The following is an 18,268-nucleotide window of genomic DNA, read 5'->3' on the forward strand; positions in this document are numbered from 1 at the left end:
AGAGGAAAGGGACTCTTTGGACTGAGTGCAAACATCCTATGGGGGTTTAAATTGATACCCAAGAACACATGAAAAATTTAACACTGTGTCACTAGTGCTTAAAAATGTTTCACGTCAGTCTTTTGCTATTCATACCTTTGTATAAAGGATAATGTAGTATTTCAACTGAGAAATCATATTCAGTGGATGTCTTTTTATAGTAAGATTTTAAGTAGCTGGTTTAAAGTCATTTACATGTAAATTTTTAAATGACACTTGGAAAGATAAAGCGATTGGTGTGTTGCGGATTTTTTTTTTTTTCTTTAAGAGACTCCGTGGGTGGAATTTGCCTGCATTTAATTTGGGCTTGAAAAGAGTGTTCTAAGCTTGTCAAGTTTTGCCCATTGTGTGGGTTGAATTATTTGGCAATTTTTTGGAAAATGATCTCACTGCAACTGATGAACAGCAACCAAACAGCCAAATTCTAGGAACAGACGCAGGTGCAGACTTGATTTGCAGTCTTCTAGAACAAAAGAACTACAGGGAGGCAGACAGGAGGCAGCAGCCAGTTTCCTCGGAATGTTACTAGTGTTAGTCCTGTCATCACACATATTAATGCAGCTAAAATAGCTCTGGTTGAATGTAACCAAATGAATGCCAGGCCAGGATTTGAAAATACACATCCAGCATTTTCCTGGACCTAATTTCATGTAATTATATGTGAACTATTCTGAAGAGAAAATGACAGAAAAAGAAACCTCTACCCAGCACCAGTTTTTTGCTTATTGTTCAGTGAGTTTGCTTTCTTAACACCTGGATTACATTAAAGTTTGGTTCTAAAATATAACAAAAACTAGGCTCTATGAGAAGCTGTGCAAAGCACATTGTGGTTAAATTTTTTCAAGCCTTTTTTTTTTTCCTGAAATACTCCTAGGATATTTGAAATTACTTTTAGAATCTCTCCTGCCTCTCTCCCCCTCCACAAAATAAACCATACAATGCAAATTTATTTCTTAGGCATAATTAACATTCATTATTGTCCTCGCCTCCTTGAGAGTTTGCCTCTTCATTTTCTTCAAGCTTGAAAGGGAGATGAGCCCATGCGGTGATAGCTTGTGGTGCTATTTAGCGGCTAAATTTGTAACCACCACAAATCAGTTACCTCTAATAATTAAAAAGAGAAAGGCAGGCTTTTAAATAGTTACACCCTTATGCCTGCATGTGCCAGTCAGAAGAAGCTTGGCTGTGAGCAGCAGAATGGACTCTGGCTAAACAGAGAAGTATGTCAACAGGCTCTCATGCTGGAAGTGACAGAAGACAGGCTCAGAAGAGGGCAGGACTAAGAGAAGACAGGAGCAGAGACCAGGTTAGCCCAGGAACCACCTGATGGGCTCTGCTGCCTACATTCCATCCCACCCCCAACACTGTCACCCGCCACTGCTCTGGCCTTGCTGTGAAGGGTTTCCACCTCCCCTGAACCTTTGCATGACCCTCCGCAGATGCAGTTTCAGCAAGGGTATTACCTGGATTCCAGCACAGCTGACAAGGTGGGAGAGGGAGTGCCTGCCTGTTCCATTTTGTCCAAGGAAATGGGAGGTAGAGCAACAAAGGAGGATTCCCCTCAATGGGAAGTGGGTTTGGGTTTGGGGACACCCCCCAAAAAGTAAATGTCCACTATTATATTGTACAGACCTGGGTTAGTAATTTTCTGTGTGTTGGAAAATTTTTCTTACTGTTCTAAAACAAAGACATACTCTTGCATGATGTTTTTCTTTCAGATGGCAGCAAGATTTCAGCTTCTACCTTGATGGATATTTTGCTAATGAATGATTTTAAACTTGTCATTAATAAAATAGCATATGATGTACAGTGTCCAAAGAGAGGTAAGAAACACAGCTATCCAGCTATTACTATTTTTTTTTTTAGATGCATTCTCACTTGCTCTATTGCCCAGGCTGAAGTACTGTGGCGTCATCATAGCTCACTGTAACCTGAAACTCCTGGGATCAAACAATCCTCCCACCTCAGCCTCCAGAGTAGCTGGGACTGCCCTCGTGCACCACCATGCCTGGTTAATTTTTTAACATTTTTTAGTGATTGAGTCTCCTTATGTTGCCCAGGCTGGTATCTTCACTTTTACCTTTAGCTGTGAGGTTTTTAGAGGGAGCACAGTTTATGTTAAGAATCTTTTAAATTTATCAGATGACCAAGAAGCCTTTGGAAAACCAGTATTTAAGCTTTTCCAGCAGGGGTATAAGTGATCACCTACAGTTGCCTAGCAGGGCTTTTAGTCCCATATACTCTTTTTAGACTTTCAAGATTTTACTTTAGGATCTTAAATGCTTAATCCGATATTATTGGATTAAGAGAGAAGTAGACCTGAAAATCAAGAATTCAAGTATATATGGTTGTATGGCTCTTAAATCTTTTAAAAAAATAAATTGTATTATTTAAAGCAGCTTTAGGTTCAAAGCAAAATCGAGCAGAATGTACAGAGAGTTCCCGTATGCTCTCTTCACCCCACGCCCCTTACTATCAATATCCCACACCAGATTGGTATATTTGTTAAAATTGGTGAACACACGAACACATCATTGTCACACAAAGTCCATAATTTACATTACGGTTTACTCTTGGTGTTGTACATTCTGTGGATTGTGACAAATGTAGAACTACATGTATTCATCATTAATGTATATAATGTAAATAATTATCTTGTTTTAATCTTTCTTAAATGTATATATAGCTTACATTTATTTTAATATTTAATATTAAAAGTGTCTTGGGTCTTTCTTTAGAAGTTTGGTGATGTTTTTATGACCAGAAATATGCGGTAAGAACCTAACTCCTGCTTATATATCAATTAGCCTGTGGTAAAATTGGTTTCCTTATAGTCGTTTCATTTAAAGTTGCAGTTTTCAAGAACCTGACTATGACATTAAGAATTACACAGAATAGGGCCAGGCAAACTCTACCAAACTCTACCAAAATTCAAGGATGCTCAAGGCCCTGATATAAAATGTTATATGTGCATATAACCTACATACTCCCTTCATATACTTTAAATCTCTAGATTACTTATAATACCTAAGACAGTGTAAATGCTGTGTAAATGGTTGTTATACTATATTCTTTTTTCATTCATTTTTGTTATTGTTGTATTGCTAATTTTTATTGGATTTTTTTTCCAAATATTTTCAATCCATGGTTGGTTGAGTTCACGGATGCAGAACCCACAAATAAGAAGGGCCGATTGTATAGCCTTTTCAGATTCACTTCTTTCTTTTTGGCGGAGGTGGGGGCACATGGGAGTAGGGCCAGGGACATGAGAGAGCTAGGGAAGAGAAAATAGGATATTTAAGAAAGGGGATACAACAGGGAAAATACTAAACAGTGGGAGAGAGGAGTGAAAAAAGCGGGAGAGTGGGAAGAAAAAAAGGAGAAAGGCAAGAGGGGAAAGAAGAAGGGGGAAAGGAAAAGAGACGAAAGAGAAGAAAAGGGAGTGATAAGGGAGGAGATAGGAGGCAGTAGTAAAGAAGAAAGTGAAGAGGAAGGCCAGATTGGCTTATTTCACTTAGTGATATGCATTTAAGTTTCTTTCATGTGTTTTCAGAGCTTGTTAGCTCATTTCCTTTTAGGGCTGAATAATAGTTCATTATCTGTATGTACCACAGTTTATTCATTCACCTACTGAAAGACATCTGGTATACTTCCAAGTTTTGGCAATTATGAATGAAGCTGCTATAAACACACATGTACAGATTTTTGTTTGCACATAGGTTTTCGAATCATTTGGTTAAATACCCAGGAGCAGGATTGCTGGCACATACTGTAAGAGTGTTTAGTTTTGTGTAAAACTGTCAAGCTGTCTTCCAAAGTGGCTGTACCATTTTGTGTTCCCACCAGCAGTGAATGAGAATTCCTGTTGCCCCATATCCTTACCAGCACTTGGTGATATCAGTGATTTGGGTGTGATTTTCACCATTGTAGTAGGTGTGTAGTCATTGTTTTAATTTGCAGTTTCTTAATGACATACGATGTTGAGCATCTCTTCATATGCCTATTTGCCATCTAAGTCTTCTTTGTTGAGGTGTCTTTTCAGATCTTTGCCCATTTTGTGACCAGGTTGTTCATTTTCTTTTGAGTTATTTGTATGTTTGGGATAACAGTCTTCTATCAGGTGTGTCTTTGGCAAATGTTTTCTCCCAGGCTATGACTTGCTTTCTCATTGTCTTTCACAAGTTGAGGAAATTGCCTTGTGTTCCTGGTTTGCTGAGAGTCTTCATTGTGAATTGGTGTTGGATTTTGTCAAATGCTTTTTCTGCATCTATTGATATGATCGTGTGATTTTTCTTCCTTAGTCTGTTGATGTGATGGATTCCATGAATTCATATTCAAATGTTGAGCCTTGCATACCTGGATAAATCCCACTTAGATGTGGTGTAGCAGTCTTTTTAGACATTGTTGTATTTTATTTGCTATTATTTTGCTGAGGATTTTTGTGTCTATATTCACCAGAGATGTTGGTCTGTGGTTTTGTTTTCTTACAGTGTTTTTGTCTGGTTTTAGTATTAAGGTAATGCTGGCCTCATATAATGAGTTAGGAAATATTCCCTCTGCTTCTGTCTTCTGAAAGAGATTGTAGAGAATTAATACAGTTTCTTCCTTTGATGTTTGGTAGAATTCACCAAGGAAATCTATCTGGACTTGGTCCTTTCTGTTTTGGAAGTTTATTAGTTATTGATTCAATTGCTTAATAGGTATAGGCTTATGCAGATTGTCTATTTCTTTTTGTGTGAGTTTTGACAGATTGTGCCTTTTAGAGAATTAATCTATTTTATCTAGGTTATTGAATTTGTGGGCATAGAGTTTTTCATAGTATTTCTTTATTTTCCTTTTAATGTCCATGGGATCTGTAGTTAAATGCCCTCATTTCATTTCTAACATGAATAACTTGTTGTCTCTCTTGTTTTTCTTGATTAACCTGGCTAATAGTTTATCAATTTAACTGATTTTTTCCCCGAAGAACTAGCTTTTAACATCATTGATTTTTCTCTATGGATTTTCTGTTCTCGATTTCATTGGTTTCTACTCTAATATTTATTATTTCTTTTCTTTTGCTTGCTTTTCATTTCATTTGCTCCTCTTTCTCTAGTTTCTTAAAGTATAAGTTTAGATTTTCCAATTTTAGATGTTTATTGTTTCCTATTATATGTATTCAATGCTATAGATTCCCCTCTGAGCATTGCTTTCAGTGCCTTCCATAAATTTTGATAAGTTGTATTTTCATTTATTTTAAAATATTTTAAATTTTTTTCTTGTGATTTCTTCTTTGACCCATGTCTAAGTATTTTGGGATTTTCCAGCTATCTTTGGGTTATTGATTTTTATTTTAATTCCACTGAGATCCAAAAGCATACATTGTATTTTTCTTTTTTCACATTTACTCATGTGAGTTTTATAGCCTTCAGTGTGATCTCTCTTAATGAGATGTTGTCTGTGAACTTGAGAATGTGTATTTTGCTGTTTTTGGATAGTCTATAGATGTCACATTTATCTCAGTTGATTGATGGTGCTATTGAGTTCAACTGTATACCTCCTGATTTTCTGCTCGGCAGATCTGTCCATTTCTAACAGAGGAATGTTGAAGTCTGCAACTGTAAACATGAATTCATCTGTTTCTTCTTGTAGTTCTATTAGTTTTTGTTTTGCCTCATGTACTTTGATGCTGTGTTAGGAGCATACACATTAAGAATTGTTATGTCTTGGAGAATTGGCCTTTTATTATTATGTAATGTCTCCCTTTACTCCTGGTAGCTTTCCTTGCTCTAATGTCTGTTTTGCCTGAAATTAATATAGCTATTTCAGCTTTCTTTTTATTAGTGTTAGCATAGTATATCTTTCTTCATCCCTTTGCTTTTCATCTATATGTGTCTTCATATTTAAAGTGGGTTTCTTATAGACAATACATAGTTGGATCTGGTTTTTTGATCCACTCTGACAAGCTCTATCTTTTGATTGGTTCATTTAGGCCATTGACATTCAAATTGATTACTGATATACATAATATCTACCGTATTTGCTACTGTTTTCTATTTGTTGCCATTGTTGTTTTTTTTTTCCTGTTTTTGTCTTCCACATTTTTTCTGCCTTTTTTGGTTTTTAATAGAGCATTCTGTATATTCATTTTCTCTCCTTTTCCAGCATATTATTTATACTTCTTTTTTTAGTGGTTGCCTAAGAGTTTGCGATATACATTTACAACTATTGCAAGTTCAGTTTCAAATAACATTATACTGCTTCACGGCTGTGCAAATACCTTATAATAAAAAAAATCCCAATTCCTCCCTCATGCCCCTTGTCTCACGGCTGTCGTTCATTTCAGTGATTCGTAAGCATAGGTATACCAAGCATACATAGTCAAAACCAGTGTTAGCATTATTCTTTTGAACTGACTGTTATCTAGTAGATCAATTAAAAATAATAAAAATAAAGGTTTTTATTTTACCTCTACTATTCCCTCCCTGATTCTCTTTCTTTCTGTAGAGCTAAATTTCCAGCCTTTATCATCTTGCTTTTCTCTGAAGAACTTCTTTTAATATTTCTTGCAAGGCAGGCCTGCTAGCAACAAATTCAGTAAGTTTTGTTTGAAAATATCTTTGTTTCTCCTTTACTTTTGAAGAATAATTTCACAGGGTACCAAATTTTAGGCCTTTTTTTTTTTTTTTTTTTTTTTTTTTTTTTGCCTCTCAACACTAAATATTTTATCCCACTTCTTGCTTGCATGATTTCAGAGAAGTCAGGTTTAATTTCTTTTCTTCTCTGCTATAGCTAAGGGTTCCCCCGCTGTCCCTGGCTTCTTTAAGAATTATTTTCTTTATCTTTGATTTTCTGCACTTTGAAAACGATATACCTATGTGTAGTTTTCTCTTGGCGTTTGTTCTGCTTGGTGTTCTCTGAGCTTCCTGATCTGTGGTTTGCTATCTGACATTAGTTTCGGGGGAATTCTCAGTCTTTAATCAAATAATTCTTCTGTTCCTTCCTTTCTTCTCCTTCTAGTATTTTCATTACATACATGTTATTCCTTTTGTAGTTGTCCTAAAGTTCTTGAATATTCTGTTCTGGTTATTTTTTTTCCCCAGTCTTTTTTCTCTTTGCTTACCAGTTTTGAAAGTTTCTAATGAAATATCCTTAAGCTCAGAGATTCTTTCTTCAGCTGTGTTTCATCTACTAACAAGCCCATTAAAGGCATTCTTCCTTTCCGTTACAATGCTTTTCATCTCTAGCATTTTATTTGAATTCTTTCTTAGAATTTCCATCTGTCTTCTTACATTACCCATCTGTTCTTGCATGTTATCTACTTTTTCTAGTAGATTCCTTAGCATATTATTTGTAGTTATTTCAAGTTGCTAGTCTGATAATTCCAACGTTCCTGCCATGTCTGGCTTTCGTTCTGATGCTTATTCTGTCTGTTCAAACTGTGTTTTTTGCCTTTTAGTAAGTCTTGTAATTTTGTGTTAAAAGCTGGATATGATATACTGGATAAAGGGAACTGCAGTAAATAAGCCTTTTATAATATAGTGATAAAGTAAGGTATGGAGGGGAAGTGTTCTGTAGTCCTGTGATTAAGGGGATTAGGTCTCAGTCTTTCAGTGAGCCTGTACCCCTGGACTGTGAACTTCACAAGTGCTTCTCAGTGCTTCCCCCACCCTCCACCACCTTAGGTGGGATAGGATGGTTAGAGGGTGCTGAAGTTGAGTTTTTCTTTTCCCCTAGGTTAACTAAGCTGTAATGAAATCCCAATCAGTTAAGCTCTGGGAAAATAATTTACCTTGTGGACAGTCCTTGTTAAGAATAACAGAATTTGGCCAGGCGCGGTGGCTCACTCCTTTAATCCTAGCACTTCGGGAGGCCGAGGGAGGGGGGATCACTAGGTCAGGAGTTCAAGATCAGCCTGCCAACATGGTGAAACCCTGTCTCTACTAAAAACAGAAAAATTAGCTGGGCATGGTGGCAGGCGCCTGTAATCGCAGCTACTCGGGAGGCTGAGGCAGGAGAATCACTTGAACCCGGGAGGCGGAAGCTGCAGTGAGCCAAGATCATGTCACTGAACTCCAGCCTGGGCAACAGAGTGAGACTCCGTCTCACAAAAAAAAAAAAAAAAAAAAAAAGAAAGAAAGAACAGAATTCTCTGGCATATTTCAAAATGTCTACTTTTCCTTTCCTGCTGCCAGAAGGAGGAGATTTTTCTTCAGTTTTCACTGTGAGTACCTAGTAGAACTCCCAGAAGTGAAACTCACAAAAGGGTGGGAATGCCCCCACCTGTGGGACTCCCTGGAGTGTTTTCAAGATTTGTCCAGGCTGAGCCTCCAGCAATTTGTCAGTTGCAGTTCAGGTTTTCCTACCCTGGTACTGATTCTTTGCAGATTTCTGCTCATGAGTCTCTGCTTCGTTAAGTTGTCATTGTCTGTATTTATCTATCTCTTCAATTTTGGGGACAGCAATTTTCCATGTAACTTTAGTTTTCTTACGCATCTAAGAAGAGTTGTTGATTTTCATTGTACTCAGCCATTTATTACTTGTTAGGATGGAGTGACAACTTTTGAGTTTTTTATGTCAGACAGGAAACTGGAAGTCTTAATTCTTTCTTAAAGAGAGCTTTTTTTTCATCTCAAACTATCATTTTAGCCATTACCAATATTCTTTTGGACAATTCTTAGCCATTATTAGTTCAAATATTGCTGCTTTTCCTTTCTCTCTTTTTTCCTTCTTCTGGTAGTCCCATTATGCCTAAGTTACACTTGTGCAATTGTCCCAGTTCTTAAATATTTTGTTAGATTTTTTTTTCCCCATTCTTTTTTCTCCTTGACTTTCAGTTTGAGAAGTTTCTGTTGGCATACCTCAAGCTGACTGATTCTTTCCTCCCCAGTGTCTAGTCTACTGATGAGCCCATCAAAGGCATTCTTCATTTCTGTTACAGTGGTTCCTATTTCTAGCAATTCCTTTTGGTTCTTTCTAAGTTTCTAGCTCTCCATTTACATTACTCATCTGTTCTTGCATATTGTATACTCATTCCATTAGAGCCTTTAATCATAGTTGCTTTACTATCGTACTCCGATAATTCCAAAATTTCTGCCATATCAGAGCCTAGTTCTGATGCTTGTCTTGTCCCCTCAAACTGTGGCTGTTGTTGTTTTTTTCTTTGCCTTTTACCTTGTCTTTAAATTTTTTGCTGAAAGCTAGACATGAGGTATCAGGCAATAGAAACTGAACTGAATAGGTCTTTAGTGTGAAGTTTTATGTGGCTAGGAGTTAGATGTTTAATGTTTGCTGTAGCTGTAGGTATCAGGCTTTCCTCTAGTGTCCTTATTTTTGTTTCTCCTGATGTTTTGGGGGTTTCCCTATAAATTCTTTCTCAAATAGAATCTGTGCCTTGTATAAAACTGGAGCCCTGTTAATGTAGTGGTAAGATATTGAGGAGAGGAATCATTCTATAATCTTTTTTGTTGTTGTTGTTTTGTTTTTTTGTTTTTTTTTTTGAGGCGGACTCTCGCTCTATCACCCAGCCCGGAGTGCAGTGGTGTGATCTCAGCTCACTGCAAACTCTGCCTCCTGGGTTCACGCCACTCTCCTGCCACCCGCCACCACGCCCGGCTAATTTTTTGTATTTTCAGTAGAGACAGGGTTTTACCGTGTTAGCCAGGACGGTCTCAATCTCCTGACCTCGTGATACACCCGCCTCGGCCTCCCAAAGTGCTGGGATTACAGGTGTGAGCCACCATGCCTACCCTAGTCTTATTATTAAATATATATCTTTTTCACTGGGCCTGTGTCTCTAGACTGTAATCTTTACAAGAGTTTAGCCTCTTTTATTCTCCTGTATGAGGCAGTAAGGCTAGAGGGGTCTGTAGTTGACTAATTGCCCTTTGTCCAAGTCAGATAAGGCTCTGGTAAAGTAGTTTCCCATTATGGAGGACATGTGCTCAGGGCTATTTCAGAATGGTTATTTTTCCTTTCCTCCTGCCCAAAGCAGAGATAGTATTTTTCTCTGATCTCTGATCTTCACTGTGAGAACCTGGTAAGGTTCCAGGAGATAAAACTCATGAAAGTGTGGGAGTTTTTCCTTCAATGCTAATTCACACTGAGTGTCCAGCAATTCACCAATTACAGTTTAAGAATTCCAGCTAGTATTGGCTTCTGAGGCGTCTTCTCCCAGTAAGCTATAATTATACACTGTTAAGGGTAGGAGGAAGAAATTCATAAGGCTATGCCTTAATAAATTGGTGATAAAATAAATAGATCAACAAATAATAGAAGGCTCTTACTTACAGTGAGGTGCTGAGCATCTACTGGTAAATGTGGGAGAGTTTCTGGAGGTGGAAAATCATCATTTTGCAGCCAAATTCTAGATGAGGCAAGAGCCATCAACAGGGAGGGAATTTAAGTAAGAAATTGCTTTTTAAAAAAGTCCTCCAGCTTGAAGCAGCTCCAGCTAGCCATACAGTGTACAGTTTGAACACCAGTGACTCCTCTGTCTTTGTCACTTACTCCCTCTCCCCCGTTTGTTGTAAGTACTTTCTTACTTTTTGGTATAGAAATATGATCCAGGTTGATCTTGTACCAACTATCATGTCCTGTCACTTTTGTCAGCCATTTCTTTGAGGACCCCTCAAATAAAAATAATTTTTAAAAATTTTAATTGTATATTTGAACATTATATGGGATTTTCAAATACAAAGAAGAATAAAGAAATTAAAATGAATCACTTATTTCAACACTGACTAACTTTCTTCCATTCTGAATTCTCTTTTAACATCAGGGCAGTATTTAACTTCAAAGAGAGGGTGACAGAAATTGAAAAATATAGAAGTGGAAATCCCTGTTAAGATATTACACAACTTTCATGTCCAGTGAGTTCCTAACTCCCTGGAAGGTCTTTCACTTGCTGTTCTTTGGGTTGCATGTATGAACAAACAAGTGGAAAAAGATGTTTACAGGCCATCCCATTGCTCTACATGACCTTCCTAACCATCAAACCACCACATGGACCATAAGCCTTAGGTCCAAGTGGGATAAAGCACAACCTCCCCACTCCTGCCTGCTCATTAGAAAACCCCGCTTGCTGCCTGGAAGGGCTGTTTGTTGGAATTGAACTCCTAGGGCAGAAGCCTCCCTGGAAATGGGAGGTCAGTGAGCCCAGGTTTCTCTGGAACCTCAGCTTATGAAAACTGTATCAGACTTGCCAAGTCTCAGAGTGTAAAGTAAACAGGGACACAGCAGGTATAGTTGGAAGGAAAACAATGGCAGAGGAATCATACTGGATTAACTGAAAATGAAATTTATAAAATCACAAATTTGGAGTTTTCAAAAAAGTTATTTAAACTCCATTTAACTAAAATATTCCTAATACATTGCAAATTTGGATTTGAAAATTTGGGGTATGAAAATTAAGTTCACACGGAAGACACATGTACGAGAAATAAGCTTCTGAAGAAAAGGAAAATAATAATTATCTCTCATTTTTGGCCTTTATTAGGAGGTGCCACAGACAAATATTATGAGTCAGTTTAGGTTGGTAGTGTAACACATGAATTCTGTGGTGGCAGCCAAGGGCACTCATTGTTGAACTCAGATAAACATTTCATGCCACTTGACAAAGACTCTCACCTTGACTAAACTTCAGTCAGGTTCCTCAGAACCCTCTTCTCAACTAGGCGTTAACCATGGCCTATAAAAACTGTAAACTCTCAGCACAAATGTTGTCAACACTGCCCCCCTCAAACCACACACACGAAGAGACTTGAACAAACATTTGCATAGTTTCTAATAGCTCAAGGTCACATTGTTTGGATGACAACTCCAGTTCTCTTAGAATGCCTGTCTGAGAAAGCTCAGTACCATCTGGAAAATTTACTGTTTATTCCAGCCAAAACCTGGTGATAGGTCAGTAAGCCATAGAACGTCATCTTTAGAGCAATGCTGTACTTTGAGTATGTTCCCCAAAGTTGATGTGTTGGAAACTTGATCCCCAGTGTTGTAGTGTTGGGATGTGAGGCGTATTGGGAGGTGTTTGGCTCATGGGGGCACTGCCCTAATGAATAGAATAATGCCATTTTCACTGGAGAGGTTATCATGGCAGTAGGTTCCTTACAAAAGGATGAGTTTGGCCCCTTCTTGTGCTGTTGTGCATACACACTTGCTTTCTCTCTGCCTCCCTTTTGCCATGGGATGATGCAGCAAGAAGGTTCTCACCGATATGCCAACACCTTGGTCTTGGACTTCTCAGACTCCAGAACTGTGAGTAGATAAAATTTTGTTCTTTGTAAGTTGCCCAGTCTGTGATATTCTGCTGTTGCAGCAGAAAATAGACTAAGACAGAAAATTGGTACCAGGAGTGGGGCTATAAGAAATATCTGAAAAGGTGGAAGTGGCTTTGGAATTTGGTAATGGGCAAAGGCTGGAAGAGTTTGGAAGAGCAGACTAGAAATAGCCTATATTGCCATGAACAGAGTGTTAAGGACAATTCTGGTGAGGGCTCGGAAGAGAATAGCTGTAGGAAGTCTGAAAGTTTTTAGAGATTTACTTAAGTGGTCATGATCAGAATGTTGGTAGAAATATCGATGGTAGGCTGGGCGTGGTGACTCACACCTGTAATCCCAGCACTTTGGGAGGCTGAGGCAGGTGGATCACTTGAAGTCAGGAGTTTGAGAACAGTGTGGCCAACATGGTGAAACCTTGTCTCTACTAAAAATCCAAAAATATATATATGGTAAAGGCCAATCTGATAAGCTCTTTGAAATGAGGAATATCTTATTGGAAGCTGGAATAAACACCATTATTGTTATGGACTTGCAAAGAACTTCTGAGCCCTCACCAGAACATTTTTTTTTTTTTTTTTTTTTTTGAGACAGAGTCTCTCTCTGTTGCCCAGGCTGGATTGCAATGGTGCAATCTCGGCTCACTGCAACCTCTGCCTCCCAGGTTCAAGCAATTCTCCTGCCTCAGCGTCCCGAGTAGCTGGGACTACAGGTGTGCACCACCATGCCCAGCTGCTGTTTGTGTTTTTAGTAGAGACGGGGTTTCACCATGCTGGCCAGGCTGATCTCAAACTCCTGAACCCAGGTGATCCACCCACCTCGACCTCCCAAAGTGCTGGGATTACAGGCGTGAACTACCTCACCTGGCCTGGGGGTATACATTTTTTATCACCTAAACCTGTCCTCTCTTGGGAGTCTCTCTTTGAAATGCTAATATTCAAGGACATAACTCTCTTACTCCCAACCCGTGGGTGCCTGGCTCTGACTTGCATCCTGTCATAAGATATGAGAAGTTTATTTCTCTTCTGGATAGTTACCAATTAAACCCAGATGGCCCAGTAACATTAACCAACTATCCACTTTTTGTAAATTTTCATTTCCCTGACTCTGTTCAAGCCCCTGCTGTTCACTCTGCCTATTCTGTCATTCTTTCTTTAAAACAGTCATCTCTGCACAAATTGAAGTTGAGTTCGGTTCACACTGGACCCTATTGCAATAGTTATTAATAAAATTTACCCTTGCTGTTTTAGTGCCCAGCTTTGTCTATCTTTGTTATATACTCCATGGTTTTGGACAAAATTTTGTCCCATCTATGCCTTTTCTCTGTATATAGATCTTTTACATACCAATACAGTTTTCATTAACAAAAGGACTCTGACTTTTCTACAGATCTCAAAGCCTAAAAGGGAACACCTAGCTTTCACCCCTCTATGGCAGCTATAGCCTAGACTATGGAAGAGGGTAAAGACTACAACAGTCTTGAATTGGGTAGTGATGGAAGAAAAATAACTTCAGGACTACTGACACAAACTGATAACTTCCGGACTACTGACACAAACAACTGATAACTTCCGGACTACTGACACAAACTGGAAAACTCACTGGACTGATACCGACTCTAGACACACGTCTCTCTTTTCTGCAGTTGTTTGCTGCTGCCTGGTGGGAAGGTCCATCTTCCCTTCCTCTCACCTTGTCCTCCCTCACGTTCTCTTACAGTGATAATGAACAATTACAGCTCTCAGAAAGGTATCAATCTGAGGGACTTCTCATAGGCTGAGCGTAATTTTATATGGACCTTATAAACCCATAGAGAAGGTGGGATGAGAGAAGTCTATATTAAAAACTCTGAAACCGTAATTCCTGTAAGAGTTGAAAAATAATTTTCCCTTTACTCTTAGTTCTTAGCTGGGATGGACCCCTGTAATAAAAGAGATTACTAATAAAAAATCAAACAGTAGTTTATTAATATGTATGTTTCATAGACACATGGGAGGTATCCAAGGAATGAGTAATTCTCAAAGAGGTGGCTCTGAACCTCTGCTGACAGAGCATCTTCTACAAAGAACAATACATTTTTAGAGTTGTGACAAGACAAAGGAAAAGGGCCTTGAATCTCTGGGAGCAGCAAATTGTGGAAGAGCAAATAAGTTGGTTAAAGGTAGTTAAAAGCTACTAAAGTTTGTCATGTAGATTCCTCTGGTGCAATCTCTAAGCTGAAAAGGGTCTAAAGTTGTCTCTGGTGATCTACCTTTGTTCTTTCTGGTAGAGGGGTCTTTGTAAAATTGGTGTCCTGCTTTTGGGCAAATAGGGAGAGGCCGGAGAGTCTTACTTATGTCTGCTTATTTTCAGTTGCCTTCAGCTCATAATAATCCTTATGCCGGGCCGGGCGTGGTGGCTCAAGCCTGTAATCCCAGCACTTTGGGAGGCCGAGACGGGCGGATCATGAGGTCAGGAGATCGAGACCATCCTGGTTAATACGGTGAAACCCCATCTCTACTAAAAAATACAAAAAAACTAGCCGGGCGAGGTGGCGGGTGCCGGTAGTCCCAGCTACTCGGGAGGCTGAGGCAGGAGAATGGCGTAAACCCGGGAGTCAGAGCTTGCAGTGAGCTGAGATCCGGCCACTGCACTCCAGCCTGGGCGACAGAGCGAGACTCCGTCTCAAAAAAAAAAAAAAAAAAAAAAAATCCTTATGCCAAAGTGGCATGTTTTTCGGTGACTTTTTTTTTTTTTTTACCTTGTATATGAACTGCCTTTCAGATCCACACTTTGTTGTTTACTGTGACACTCTTTGTTGAAAAGAACATACTCTTGAACTGCTTTTGAAATGTATATTACACCTTGTTTACATGTTTGTACACCAGCTTCCTTACCCTGTGGATCCTAAAATAATATTTGGAAAGAGAACTGGGGACAGAAAGACTTACACACCCTGCAGGAACAATATGGTGACTGGCTTGTTTCCCTTGTGTCTTTTCTCAGAAAAACCAAGTAATGAGCACACTGCTGAGATGGAACACATGAAATCCTTGGTTCATAGACTATTTACAATCTTGCATTTAGAAGAGTCTCAGAAAAAGAGAGAGCACCATTTACTGGAGAAAATTGACCACCTGAAGGAACAGCTGCAGCCCCTTGAACAGGTTAGGAAGCATCACGGTTGAGCGTATTTGAAAATAATACCTAGTGTTTATTGAGTGCTCCTCATGTGAGCACCTTTCTGAATGCTTTCCATATGCTAATTTTCTCCTTTACTCCTCACAAACAACCTGTAAGTTCAGGACTTCTATCTTCCTCATTTTTTCAGATGAGGAAACTGAGCCACAGAGGTATATCGCTAATACATGTAGAGCCTGGACTTGAGCTCATGTGGCCTGTGTTGAGAGCTGCCATCTTAAACTCTATGCCATGCTTCCTCTCCAGAGATCAGTCGTAATGTCTCTGTAAATAAGTGTCATATGAGCAGGGAAGCACTAGCTGGAGTCCTACCTCCCTTTCCTTTTTAGAGAATAGGCCCAGAGCCCTTACTCCGCCTAACAGAATTGCAGCTGGAAAGTTGGTAATAACTAGCATCTAAAGTTAATCAATGGTGTGGAAACAATAACTTTGATTTGGGGGGATAGTTGGGGAAATGTGTTTGTTTCAAGGGAAAGAATTGCATTCTTTAGACTTATAATCCCATTTGTGATGTTTATTTAAATGGAAAGGTCTATGTGTATCTCTCAATATGAATGGAAAGTTTCTGGAGATGTAAGGAAGTTTTAATAGTAATTACCTCTAAGGGTATTTGGAGGATGTCAGAGAGAGGGACTTGTTTTATTTTTTTGATTGTTTACCATTTTAGTTTTTTCTTTACTTGTAATATATTTACTTGGATTAAAATTTAAAAATCTGAAGTTTTCCTCCCACCCTATCCTCCCAGTTACTACATTCTCCACACCTATGAATCATTTTAGATTTCCTTTATCTGTGTACAAACAAATACAAATATATTCTTATTCTTTTTCTCAGAAAAGGAAGCACACTATTATGCACTATTCTCATCTTTTTTCAGCGTATTATAGAAATCTCCCCTTATCGGCACAGAGCTTCATTACAGTTGTGTAACATCTTGATGGGCATATGGATTAGTTTTGGACTTCTGCTTTTAAGAATGCATCTGTAATGGGTTTTGTGTATGCAGATATATTTTCAGAATGAATTCTTAGAAGTGGAATTGCTGAGTCAAGTAGGCCTCTAATTTTATTTGGGTCTCAGAGGATGACTTCTGAGTTTTTCATTGTATACTCTTCTATACTATTCATTTTTCCAAGGGCAGTTACTACCTTTATAATTTTAAAAAGATTAATGAGCTGATATGGTAATGAGTATTTACTCATTCATGTATATGTTTTATAAATTGTTTTTCCATATATCTGACCTCTTCAAAGTAATACAGATGTGCATTTAAGAGTTCTTTTTCATCTTGCTTTTTGTCCCTTTAGTTGGTGTATTTGTAAACAGAATTAAGTTTTTCATTCCCCCTCAGGTGAAAGCTGGAATAGCAGCTCATTCGGAAGCCAAAACCAGCGGACTCCTGTGGGCTGGATTGGCACTGCTGTCCATTCAGGGTGGGGCACTAGCCTGGCTCACGTGGTGGGTGTACTCCTGGGATATCATGGAACCAGTTACATACTTCATCACATTTGCAAATTCTATGGTCTTTTTTGCATACTTTTTAGTCACTCGACAGGTGAGTAGTTTGTTAGGAAAATGGTAAGTTAGAACATCTTTGCAAAGAATCTCTTATCTAAGCAATGAGCAATAAAGCCTTTTTATTTACTGAATTACTGCCATCTGGGTTTTTATGAGCTGGTAAATGTATTGTTTTTCACAAGACTGGATGAAGACTTACAACACAGAGAAATTATATATAACTTCTATGGAGAAGTAAGTAGTGTAACACACAGATTCCTCCATTGGGATAAACATGTGTTCTCTGTGCCCTCATTTATAAATAAAACTGAATTTGCATTGCAAAACATTCAGTAATATCAGCTTTGTCTCATGGTTTATTCAGTATGCCAAAAATCTCCCTTTTCTTTTTTCTTCCTTCTTCTTTCCCATTATGTGTAATTTCTCCCAGCTTGCCTGTTTTTGAAAGGAGCAGCAGATCTTAAATGAGACTAAATGTTTTATTTGTGTTGGCTTATGCTTACTCTCATGGCCATTGCAAATATTTTACCCATTCATCTGCCTTCTTTTGCTTTGGTGTTGCTGAGTCAAGTATCCTTCTTGCAGAGGCATTATGTTCATTCAGAACATGTTATTTTCTTCTCTTTTTTTTAAGGATTATACTTACTCAGCTGTTAAGAGTAGGCAATTTCTTCAGTTCTTCCACAAGAAATCAAAGCAACAGCATTTTGATGTGGAGCAATACAACAAGTTAAAAGAAGACCTTGCTAAGGTATACTACAAATACATCTTATAGCTGGTTTGTTTGGGAGCCTGAACTTAGTATCAGGGAAATACAATTGGTGGCTCATCCTCACAAATTAAATCTTGGTCCTAGATTTCTGTGTGTTGTAGGATTGTTCATTGAAATGGTTGACATATTTCATATTAATTTCATATCCCACAGTTTTACTCTTCTGTATATGAAGATAGCTTTAAATATGTGTTAAACTTTCTTAAATGACTTGAGATAGTAAAATAAAAACTTTCACTGGAAATCCATTTCTAAGCCAATAATAAAAAACAGAATTTTAGGAAGGTGAACACTGTGATAAGGAATTTAAGGCATTTATAAGTTTCTTTTCCCTAAAGATAGAAGAATCATTATAGTATTCCTCTCTTCATCTTTTTCCCTTCTGAAAGGCACTTACTCAGGTATACACTGCTAGAAAGTGAAGGAACCATGGTACGAACACAAGTTTGATTTCGGAGTCTATATTCTTAAGTACTTTTTCACAATCTGTTTGTTAGCCAGT

The 18,268-nt window shown here is 38.3% G+C and overlaps 1 protein-coding gene across 1 annotated transcript in view; it reads left to right on the top strand.

The window, feature by feature from the left end:
• Positions 1-18,268, top strand: part of MCUB (mitochondrial calcium uniporter dominant negative beta subunit) — a 108,162-nt gene that overhangs the window by 86,969 nt on the left and 2,925 nt on the right. The window contains exons 4-7 of the mRNA XM_025385309.1: positions 1,758-1,862; positions 15,282-15,442; positions 16,828-17,031; positions 17,629-17,745. Coding sequence (XP_025241094.1) covers positions 1,758-1,862; positions 15,282-15,442; positions 16,828-17,031; positions 17,629-17,745 — 587 coding nt within the window. The remainder of the gene's footprint in view (positions 1-1,757; positions 1,863-15,281; positions 15,443-16,827; positions 17,032-17,628; positions 17,746-18,268) is intronic.

Source organism: Theropithecus gelada, chromosome 5 (assembly GCF_003255815.1).
Source record: "Theropithecus gelada isolate Dixy chromosome 5, Tgel_1.0, whole genome shotgun sequence".
NCBI lineage: Eukaryota > Metazoa > Chordata > Mammalia > Primates > Cercopithecidae > Theropithecus > Theropithecus gelada.